This window comes from Barbus barbus (assembly GCF_936440315.1).
Source record: "Barbus barbus genome assembly, chromosome: 49".
In the NCBI taxonomy this organism is placed as follows: Eukaryota; Metazoa; Chordata; class Actinopteri; order Cypriniformes; family Cyprinidae; genus Barbus; species Barbus barbus.
The window spans coordinates 11764510-11776785 of record NC_136727.1 but is presented as its reverse complement, the minus strand read 5'-3'; the positions used below and the strand labels follow the sequence as shown (position 1 = coordinate 11776785).

At 37.7% G+C, this 12276-nt stretch overlaps 1 protein-coding gene across 1 annotated transcript in view; it reads right to left on the bottom strand.

Annotated features, from left to right (window-relative positions):
* Positions 1 to 1911: 1911 nt before the first annotated feature.
* Positions 1912 to 12276, bottom strand: part of LOC306867281 (protein unc-13 homolog A-like) — a gene marked incomplete at both ends in the record, with an annotated part of 34045 nt that continues 23680 nt past the window's right edge. Inside the window, 8 exons of the mRNA XM_079412879.1 lie at positions 1912 to 2200; positions 2292 to 2451; positions 4455 to 4547; positions 6740 to 6796; positions 8342 to 8489; positions 9015 to 9095; positions 9639 to 9695; positions 10515 to 10544. Of these exons, the coding sequence (XP_079269005.1) occupies positions 1912 to 2200; positions 2292 to 2451; positions 4455 to 4547; positions 6740 to 6796; positions 8342 to 8489; positions 9015 to 9095; positions 9639 to 9695; positions 10515 to 10544 (915 nt within the window). The remainder of the gene's footprint in view (positions 2201 to 2291; positions 2452 to 4454; positions 4548 to 6739; positions 6797 to 8341; positions 8490 to 9014; positions 9096 to 9638; positions 9696 to 10514; positions 10545 to 12276) is intronic.

The window sequence follows — 12276 nt, the reverse complement described above, 5'->3', positions numbered from 1 at the left end:
AATAAATGACAAATCAAGAGAAATAAAGACAACGATTGAATATCACATCCAAGATACATGCTGGCACAAAGAAGAATCTTTCCCAACATGCACTGCTTCTTATATACAGGCAAGTAGTCGCTGTTTGGGGGCATGTCGAGTTATTGGGATCCGTGTGCACTTGGGTCTGCGTGTGCTTTGTCTCGTACTACATGCTCACGACTGTATCCTGTAATATTATAATTCACAAACAGCAACACACAGCTTTAATATTTGAAATCCTACCATCCGAATTAAAGTATGTTCTTGCTACAGATTCTGTTTTCCACTCTGCAGTCAATTCAACATTCATTAACGCCATTTCCTGTGGCAGAACCCTAGTGTTCAATATCACAACACTGACCATAAAAGGATTCAGTCTGTAAAACAAAACAACAGCGAAGTTTGCAGCTGCGGTTTGCGCTGAGCATTCGCGATGTAAACAATCCAAGGCTGTTGATCACTTATGACTGATAGAACAGATGCATAGACAATTTTCAGAGAAATAATACAGGGAAATAGCTGTAGCGCAAGGTGCTTCATTGCTAAATTCAACAAGCGACTCTATCTAGACAACTTCACCTCAGATTTTCGTAAGGAGATCCATAGCACGGTTTAGCGCAGTACAGCAGGGAATGAATGGCTATACAATGTTTAACCCACATTATAGCGCATATCTCTTGTGCTTTTCTAATATGGTGGATGGTTTGCCAGTAAAATGGCAGGATTCATCAGTGGTTACTATGGCAACTCTATAGGAGCAGTTCTCAATGGCTGTGATTCTTTTGAGGTGTGAAACCAGTGAGTGGGGAAAAAAGCCCCATTTTGCATGGAGTGATCTGAAGCAGTATGACATTTAAACGTGACGTTATAAAGTGAAATTTCACTGAAACAGGCAGCTCTGGTGTCTAATACAAGCAGTGTTTGTTAATCTATACATCGTATAAACCGTAGTGCCTCATCATGCCGACAAACACAGGATAAACCGCACAGGCACTCGTACTTGAACGGATCGGAAAACACACAAAGACAGGACAGAGATGGCCCTGTGATTGAATCTAGATGTGCAAAGCATCTAAGTACCTTGTATTTGTACAATACGTAGAATTTGTAAGATTTCCTGCAAGTGGCGCCCCCTAAAAATAATTTCACATTTTCATACTACATGAAAAAGCAACCACTCTGCTTTCAGAGGTGTATTTGGTTGTAGGTCTGTTTTTCGTTATTCTTTTGTGCTTCTAAACGATTGCATAACATTAAAGTCTGACCCATAGGGGGGTTTTGGTCCCTATTAAGGAGGTTAAGGGGTGAAATGGTTGTACGTAGTGGAGAAACGAGATCCTGACGTTAAGGCACCCTTCGAAGAGTGCAGGAATGATTGACAAAAGGCCGCACGAAAGAGGTTTGACATCATTACAGATCGCTGAATATGGAAGAAAAAAAAAAAAAGTGTACGAAAATTCATGGCACTGTGTCATGTTTATATATATACTATTATAAATAATATTTTCTGGATTTATATTTTGAGATCTGTGCATTGATAGTGATATTTAATGTTTTGCAGAATAATAGATAAATATGTGTTGTACCTTTTGGCAGGTTTTTGTCTTGAAATATGCCTTACAAATAGCAAAGACATCACTAACATCAAGTATTTAAGAGATGCAATATCCTGTGTCTGTTTCATGTGCCAAATTGTGCTTGTTATACAAGCCCTTCCAGGCAATTCTAATGGCAGTGCACTGAATACAAATATAAAACTGCTTTGTCACATAAACGGTTGGTCATTAAAGTGAAAAACCGAGATAAATATGTCTTGTGTTTTTTTTCTATGTGCTAGTGCAACATCTGAACATCAGGGGGCAGTGTTTACACCAAAGCTACTTCCTGGTCTTAGCTCCGCCCCTCCTCAGCAGAGCGCTGGTCGGATTTAAGTTTGACGAATTCTTTCGCGACGTCGTCGTTGTTGCGCTGGGACAGGATTCGTAGTACGGTCAGGCCGGTTTCGTCCATGTGAATGCGTTTACCTAGTGGTAGCCAGCATGCTACGCTACCCCGTGGTGCAACCTCCTTCAGCTGCAGTACTGCCATGCCAACTGTGCGGTCTTCTCGTGCAAAGCAGTAGTCTTTTACGCACACCTGCAGCTCGTAGCACTCTGGACCCACTTCGTTACTCAATGTGCTTTGAAAAAGAAGCAAGATTATGTTTTATTCAGGAACTGTTGTGTAAAATGTGGTATGCAGAAACTAAAATGCAAGTGCATGTCACTCACAATGTAAAGGTCTCATTGTATTTGGGAGCCCAGCTGTTGTTCTTGGACTTGGTGGCATACTTTCTCTTCTTATCACTGAGATGAGGGCCAATGATGTAGACCTCCACGAAAGGCCGGAAAATTCCAGAGGTCTGCCACCGTAGGTCATTCGCAGCCACCACTAAGAGAAAATACATTGAGTTGTTCAATTTTCTTAGACTTCCCTTCACTTGCATCCCATTAAAATATACAAAAAATACACAAACATGTTACATTTAGAGGTACAACAGCTTGTCACTGGAACAGTACCCTCAACAGTTCTTTGTACCTCAAAGGTTTATACCAGAACCTTAAGAGTACATATTGTGACTCAAATATACACTTTTTAGAGGGAGATAAGGTACAAAGTTTAAGGCAGGGATCTCCAACCCTGTTCCTGGGGATCTGCTATCCTGCAGACTTCAGTTCCAACCTTGCTTCAATTATTAAAGGTGCACTAAGCAAATTTTGCCAAACGATGTTGATATTTGAAGGCACCAAAACAAACACTCCAATACCCCAACAGGACCTCGCCCCATTTTGAAATCTCTGCCCCTCACGTACGTACACAAACATGGCAACGGCAATTGCGGAAACAAGTGAAGATGACACACAAGCATATTCAAACAAAAGCCAACACAGATAAGTTGTGTGAAACAATGCAAAATCAACATTACTCACCTATCAAGAAGAAACATAACCTCAGCGTCCGATTCCAGGTCTTCCTGCTTCTTGAGTTCTCTCCACCGTTAGAAAGCTGCTACAATATTTACACGGGTCCTACCTCTTGCCCGATTGTAACCCTTCTTTTTATTGTTTTGTTCCTCTGATATTTTTCTCTTTTTTTTTTATCTGCCATCTCTGTCTATCTATAGTCGATCTGCTAATATCCATCCTGTGTACTCAAACTGAGTGCTCTCTTATCATTACTGGACACACCCCCTTTCTGCTGATTGGCTACAAGTGTGTTTTGGGACTCGGTCTGACCCTGTGGTCAAAATAGTTTTTCAAATATTGCTTAGTGCACCTTTTAAGTAACCCTGAACACCTTAATTCGCTGGTTTGGGTGTTTAAATAGGGTTGGATCCCCCTGGTTTAAGGGTACTGCCCCAGTGACAAGCTGTTGTACCCCAAAGGTACAATGTTTTTAACATGCTACATTTACATTCTTCCGACAGTGTTGAGAGCCTCTAGGCACCCTTTGAGAAAGAGAAGTTCTGCAAATGAACTTACAAAATGGAACCCATAAGTACATACAAGAACTCTAAAGAATGTCAACGGTTCTTCCCATGTTGGAAAGGTTTTGAGGCACTTGACAAGGGTTCCTAGAGGCTTTCCAGAATGTTCCACCAGTTGTGGTGATCTAAGGAACCAAAATGGAGCCTTGCATACATTTTCATTTTTATAGTGTAGTCTCCCCTTAACATTCTTCCCATTACACTGCAAACCGTTTGGGGTTCCTTAGATCAGCACACTTGAAGAATCCTTGGGGAACCTCTAGGCACCCTTTTAAATAGGGAAGTTCTTGAAAGAACTTACAAAATGGAATCCATAAGAACGCTAAAAATTGTCATTGGTTTTCTAGAGTTCTGCCAGTGTTTAATTCTGAGGAACCTCATGTACCTTTTTATTTTCACAGGCCCCCCCTTGACATTCCCCCTGCAAAAATTAAGCTACTTGAGGGACCAAGTTTGGCACACAAGGAGAACCTCTAAACCAGGGGTTCTCAACTCTGTCCCTCCAGGTCAACTTTCCTGCGGAGTTTAGCTCCAATCCTAATCAAACACACCTGAACAAATTACTCAAGGTCTTCAGGATTACTAGAATGTTTCAGGAAGCTGAGTCTGAGGTTAGGTTGGAAGTAAACTCTGCAGCAAAGAGTTGAGACACCTTTGAATAAGGTTCTCAAAAGAATTTACAAAAATGGAACCTGGAGATTCTTGGAAGAACTTTAAAGACATCAGGGGTTTTAAAGTCATCAGTAGTCCCTCCAGGAACCCCATTGTAAAGGAAAGACATTGAGGCTTTTTCAAAAGAATTCCACCAGTGAGTTTTACCCTACCCGATGCAACTTTTTCCAAAATTTAAACTCAAGGAGGAATGCAAACAACGGGCTTCACTTGTACATCAAGAAACAATACGTACCCTTTACTGTGACTTTGTGCTCTCCAGTATTTGGATGAGTGAAGATCTCCACATGGATAGACACCTCTCCAACTGCATCATCAACACCGGTACCTGCAGACAAGATGAGACAAGTCAAGGCTCTATATTCGGTCTAGCAGGATACTTTGCATCGGTATGGCTCAATGGAACTTCTAATCACTTCCTTTATGAATTCAGTTACTGCAGAGTTATACGGAGGCAAAGTATGCTTTAAACTGATTGGATGTCAAAGATGTTTAAACAGCATAATGGTGTTGAACCTGGCTTAAGAGATATTTAATAACATGAAGTGATTTTCAAGTTGGTCTTCCATGTTGGATCACTTCTTAAATACAAATTCAGAGCATATTATTGTATTGAACGAGTTCAAATGTGAATTTCATTTGCACAGAATTTTAAATTAGCTAACAGCCACTAAGGGCTAATATACACAATTCAAAAAGCAGTTAGCTGAACAAATTTGACTTTACTTAATTGGGGTGATATACATTAATGAACTATTAAAAACCGTATAGTACTGCACACAGGATGCAAATAAGCTCTGAAAATGATTGAAAAAGTGATCCTTGCAACATATCTCTAATCTGAATTTGTGAGGCTTGTTCAGGCACAAAATTGGGTACACTTTATTCCAGTGTCCGTGTACAGTGCTAACAGCTTTTTACAGCTAACTAGCAACCAAAAATAGCAAGCTAGCATACTCATATCTACATGAAATGTCAACAAGTTGCCATGACCTGAAATAATCAATTAAATGAGCTCATAATACACAGACAACCAAAATAAAGTAATGCCTCACAGGATTCTTTTGCAACAAAGTGTTTATGACACAAAGAGAAGTGTGTTTCCTCAGATTATCATGAGTGCACCATCTGCACACTTAATTTCTGGTGTTTCAAGGGTTTATAACCATGATAGGGAGGGGGAGAGCAGTCCTATTGGTCCAGTCATTCATAGGAAAGAGAAGACAAGGAGAACATCTAATATTGTCTTTCACTTGGTTTTATGCAGGCAGGTACATGCGGAAAACCACACCCATTCCCACATCTCCATTCACACTCATGGAAAGTGTTAAGTCCTTTGTCCTAAAGTTAGGACAATATTCACGAACAAATCTTAGCATTAATGATTTTAAATTCTTCTTTTTTTCCAAAAACCTTTGATTAATGATGCCTCCAATGAATTCACGTAGCTAAATGTGAATTAAATGGCTAGATCTTTCCACAGAATCTAGGTCAGCTGCAATCAAATAATAATAATAAAAATAAATAAATAGATTCCTTCCTTTCGGCATCTGTTATATGTGTGCGCTTATCAGAGAAACAGGCTGATAATGCAGTTTCCTCAGAGCAGAACCATCCGTTTTTTTTTTGTATAATTTAGCAAAAATATTTATTTCTATATATATTTTTTTTATCTATTTAGAATATATATTTAGGTTATTAATTTTAATTTAAATTTTTATAAAACAGTGTTTTCAAGAAGATATGACAGGTTTTCTTCCATTCATTAAACCCTTATCAAAAACTCAGGTGTCTCTAAAAATAATACATCTTTAAGCTAATAAAAAAAAAAAAAAAGCTAATTTGAATCAAGCATCTCAAAAATATAAATCACATATATCCAAGTGATTTTTTACGGGGCCCTTAAATGCTAATTTAGGGCCGTTCCGAACTGATGTACACTGACAGAATGCTCATCACCTGACCCCAGGAACAACCGCTGATTGGCTGCGGGAGGGTTGTCTTGTTAGACTGAGCCTAAGGGAGGGAAACCACGTTGCGTGGTCGTGAGGGAAGATCGCGTTGAGCAGCAGAACAGACCCTGTCTGCGGACAAGCTGAGTCAGTCGCAATTAATGTCACATCTACATTCGACAATGTGGTTCAGCGCTCGGAAAGTAACGTTTCGTCACAGTCTCTCACTCGCTTACTCATTGACACTCGCAGCTCATCATCCGCAGTGCACACATACGCCTCTCACACTGCAGAAGTGTGTGCATTCCTCATTCACTGCCATTCAAAACACACTTCATCCTGGGTTTTCTTGCTGCTGTAGCATCAAGATACATTTCAGACCAATGTATGTGAACATACAACATGTTCTTCCCAGGTACTCGTACATGCAAGGCCCTTTCTGTGGGAACATATGGGTGGTCGTGGGGCATGCGATTGGCCCGTTGGAATGGGAGGTGCATGATCTGATTTGTGTGGATCACTGATTGGTTCTTTGTCGTCAGGGGCACCGGGCCCAACGTGAACGTACCCTTCTCTGGGTACACGTCTTCACTATGGGTGAACCTTACCCCCTTCCCTCCATGAACTGGTGAAAGAGAAGGAGAGGACGCAGAAAAATACAGAGAGAAATTGAGAGCACATAGTGAAGGGGATTTGAGAGATGGAAAGAAAGAAAGACAGACAAAAAAGAAAGAAAGAGACAGTCCAACAAGCTCATCAAATATTAACAGTCCTCCAAAACGAAGTGTATCTTCAACCTGCTGTGTTTTTTTTACACACATACCCACATTTGCACACACACTTGCTTTCATATGTGTTTAAATACTTAAATGAAGCAGTGACATTTACCCTAATTACATTTTAAAGGATGATCTATTCAAATGGCTCTGCCAGGGGCATCTCGAACTAAAGTGTGTCAGGATTCCCAAAGTGTGTGAGGGAGAGAAAGAAAGATGGAGACCAGATAACCTAAATAAATAAACAAATATAGAAAAGCTATTCATTTTAGAAAGTAAAGAAAACAATATTTTTAAATAACAATTAACAAATTACATATTTAGTTATATATATTCTTATGCTGATAACAGCACCTTCAATGAAAAACGTATTCATTTAGAAAAATGCAAAAAAATAAAAAAATGGCAGCGGCTATTTGCACTAAGTGCAAATAGCTATAGATTCTATTTACACTTAAAATAGCAATACTTTCTGCCATTTATACTAATTGCAAATAGTGGCAATTATCTGCACCTCAGTATTGTAGTACATTATAAAACAGTACGCAGCAATAACATATTGAGTGTAAATTATAGTTTTAATTCAAATTATTAAATGGATGCCACCTTATTGATACAACAAAGCCCTCCCTAACCCTACCTGATACTTTATTTTCAACTTTTTGATTATTTCCTTCATTTTTATAGAAAATAAATGCCTTTCCGATGCGATTCCGATTTCAAAAGGGAGAAATTTTTTTTGGCAAAAGGCGGGTTTGAACTCGGGTCGATCGCGTCAAAAAGCGTGTGCCTTAACATTTACGCCATTGAAACCAGTGTTAAACAAGCATTTTTGTTTAGTGTTGAATATTCCAATCACACGTTGGTGAACAGAGTTAGTGTGAATAGCTTTTGCCAACAAGGTGGGCTATTAGCACAGTGTAAATAGACACTCCGGAAAAAAAATTGCAAGTGGACATTTTGGACCCATCACATATATATTATTTGTTGAACAAAGTCATTATTTTAGTATTCTTTGCACACAAAAAGTCTTTACGTAGCTTCATAAAATTATGGTTGATGCCACATGGACTATTCTAATGATGTCCTTACTAACTTTCTGGGTCTTGAACGTGTCAGTTTTGTTGCTGTTTATGTAGGGTCAGAAAGCTCTCAGATTTCATTAAAAATATCTTAATATGTGTTCCTGTCTTACAGGTTTGGAACGACACGAGGGTGAGTAATTAATGACAGAATTTTCATTTTTGGGTGAACTATACCTTTAACCGCAAACAATAAATTTGATTTGAATTGCCTGATTTTATTTAAGACTGACGTTCTGCCAAGGTTGAGAATAAGTATTTGGAATAAGTAATTAATATTTAAAGACAGCGAGATGTCTGGAAGAGCCTTACCTTGTGTATTCTGGGACTGAACGAATGTCTTGATGAGTTTGTCAGTGGCCTGAGTGTAGAGGGACAGGGCATAGTGCAGAGACAGCAGGTCTGGACTTTTCTCCAGGAACGTCTTCTTCAGCCCCACACCTCCAGCATGGAAGTATTGCTAAGAAACCACAAAACAGGAGATATTACTTGAGACAATGTTGCTGTGTCTGTCTGGTCGGCATGCTCAAACAAACAAGAGCGATGCTTTGATAGCACTACAAAGGTACGGTTGATTAATTTCATGTTGACTCCCTGGAAACAACCTACGAATGGCTTCTTATAGTTGTCTCTGCGTATTAAACTGGGATAGAAGGACATTATTTACATAAAAAAAAGTCTATATTATATTCTCCTCTACATCACAAGGTGCAAAGACAATCCACCGAATACTATAAAGGGCAAACGTTTGACTGGAGTGTAAATTGAATATTACAAGGAAGGATAGTGCTGTACGTAGTGCAAATTAAACACATATACTTATGTAACAGAATGAAAAAAAATTAAAACAGGAATTCATATTCTAGTGTAGAAGAAGAAAACTATTAGAAAAAAAGTCATATTTACACTATATTTAACAACCCACTATTTGAAACACAAAACTGCACAACACAGTCTTTACACTGACATTCAGCTCTTTACCCACCTTTATAGTATCCAGTGCTAACTCAATCACTGCACACTGTTTAGGGGACAGTGCCTTGGCTTCCTCACGAACCATGTGCTCCTACAAAAAGAACAACATTTTATAAGAACAAAATACAACAATGATCTTTTTACAATTAAAAAAGTTAATTCAGGTTCATTTAACCCTGAGTTAAAGTAATCCTGGGTTATCTTAAGTCACTTATTTCATACTTTCAAAACATTCATAAAAAAAAAACGGTTTATAAAAAAAAAAAAACTTAATGACATGAAGACGAGAAAAATGACTAATTAAAAAATTTGAATTCATACATATTAAATGATAAACATTTAAAAAATTGATTTATAATAAAACCTAAAAATAATTCAAATGTTTAAATAATTTACAATAAGATTATATTTCTATAATATTAAAATATTATTGTATTTTATAATGTTTATTTATAAAATGAATTTATACTTATTTATTGATTTTTCAAATTGTTACTAAGGTGTAATTTTTGCCATTAAAAGTATTTATTTAAAACTTCTAATCCAGGTTCATTTAACCCTGAGTTAATGTAATCCTAGGGTATTTTATGCCACACTTACTTTAAAAATGAAAAAAAAACAACAACTTTCATACCTTCAACTTAGAGAGCTGACCGAGTTCCTTGGCTGCATTAAATATAAGTTGAGTGCCCTGGAAGAAGAAGAGGAAAAAAAAAAAAATGGAGGAAGCGAAAAAAAAAAAAAAAAAAGAGACATCAGTCAGGTCACAGAGTTCGGCAAGGTTGTAGACAGAAATGCCACATCACAGAGGCCAGAAACAGACGGTCTCAAACGTCAGACACGCACTCGCACAATCCCAGCGTGCCCCGCCACCCCCAAACACGCTTGCACACAGCCACGCATCAACACACAACTGTTTGTGCAACATGAGACGGTAAACTAGCTACATACAGAAGACAGAGACAAGAGTTGGAAGGTTTACAAAACCAGTAGGTCCACAGCCCGAACAACACCACTCTGGTGATATATCTAGTATCTACGGCTGGCCGATACTCTAATTTTTGGATATATCACTAAGTGAATGAGGCTTGTGCACCTTATTATACCATTATAACATTATACAAATGTGTACAATGTAGTCCTTCTTGGAAAATTAAATCGTTAGTATACAGAAATAGTACTGTATTTCTGACACCGCAAAAAGAAATAGTCGTTTAGACCAGCATGGACATCGAAGTCTAAAGCCACTGTCATGCATGCATTATTTAACCTGGTATGTCCGAGCACCTGTAATGAACTATGTGAGCATTTGAACGGGAACATAGGTGTGTGAGTCTATAGGGAAACCCACAACTGCACTGAAAACAAGGGGTAATAAAACAACAAAAAACACTGCTTCCACCGGTTTGTTTCAACAGGGGGACCCAAGTCACACAAAGAAGACATTAAGAATGAGAGAGAGAGAGAGAGAGACAGGACACATTGAGCTAAATGGGGATTCAGTCCTTACATCACTGTGACAAGCAAGCTTCACCCTGCCCTGTGAAGAGAGGATAGTGTAATTAACTTGAGAATTGGTCTTGGTGCTCTTTAATAGGCTGACAGTGTCCATTATTCAGTAACCGACAGACTAACGGCCAATCACATCATTTCAGTTAGAGGCAAATTATGAAAAAGAAGAAAATAATTAAAAATATGTTTTCAGTTTGTTGTTAAATAGACAGCTCACCCAAAAATGAAAATTCTGCCATTATTTACACACCCTCAGTTTGATTTGTACGCGATTCATTGTTTTTCCTTGCGTGGAACACAAAAGCAGATGTTTTACAGAATGTTCATGCTGCTCTTTTCTGTGTAATGAAAGTGAATGGGCCCTGGAGCTGCAAAAATTATATTAAAAAAATTATAATAACAATAAAAAGCGCGAGTAGTCTGCACAACTTCGACTGAAAAAGTCATTTGCTAAAAGATGTTTCACTTAATTCAGTATTCAAAATGTCTATGTAAACTGGTCGGTGGAAAGCTTTAGAGATTTAAACAAAACAAAAAAATACGGAAAAAATAAGATTACACTACATAAAGAAACTGATTTAAATAAAATATTGACATTTATTAACAATACAGTACCTGACCCTAATTGTATAATACTATATAAAAAAAAGTATAAAAAGTATAAAAAAATATTATGTAATATAATAGAAACTAAATATTTTACAATATTAAAAGTATTAACTTTTCACAGATTATACACAAAATTATATAGCTGCCTTGTAAATTTTAGAATGGGGGTCCCTTGTGAAAGGATGATAATATTTTGGTCCGTGATTAAAAAAAGATTGAAATCCCATCACTTAATTGATGTTAAAACTGGTGTAATGCAATTTTGATGTGCCATATTTGAATATATGTTAATGTGAATGATATTTTAGAGCTACGGCAGATGGAAAGAATTTATATATGGATGTGAGATATGAGTAAATGACAACAGACTTTTCATTTTTGGATGAACCCCTTATAAGTAGTTCAAATTCATTCTCTTAATTAACATTTAATTAGTTTATTAATTTAATAGATTTTTGTATTCTTTGTAATCTAAGTGACCAACGAAACTCGGCAAATACAAAAACTATGAAATCTTTCAAGGCAATTCTAGAAAAAAAAAAAGAGATGAAAACATCTTCAAATGGAAGCTAATGAATGGTAAAATCACATAAAAAGGCAGAGCAAAAAACATAATATTTGAACCATAAAATGGCATTTTTCTTTTTTTTTTTTTTACAAACAACAGATGAATAGACTATATTGTTAAAAGAAAATGTCTCAAGCCTGAGAATAGGGGGGAAAAAACTACAAATAATATCCCAGAAAACACATCAAGTATGAGACCTCAGGGTTCCATCAGGCCAATTTTGGTACAACAACACGCAAAAACCAAACAGATTGACAGAATAATCTCTGCAGAGACTAAAAAAAGAGAGACTCGGGACTTGAGGTGAAGATCAGACGCAAGCAACAACCCACAGAGGAGATGTTTCAAACAGGTGACAGAGAAGGGGAGGGTGGACCACCTGAAACCAGTTAACGTCACCCAGATATTAGACCCTCCACGGATACTAGACTGGTAGCAACTGTCGTTTCCAGGAGAATGAGTAGAGGAAGGGGTTAGCAGTTAGATGTGGGGCGGACATCAGATTGGAAGTTTTGTTGGGGCGGAAAAGGGCCTTGTTCAAGTCAATTAGGAAATGCACCATGCTGCAGCCACCTCGGTATAC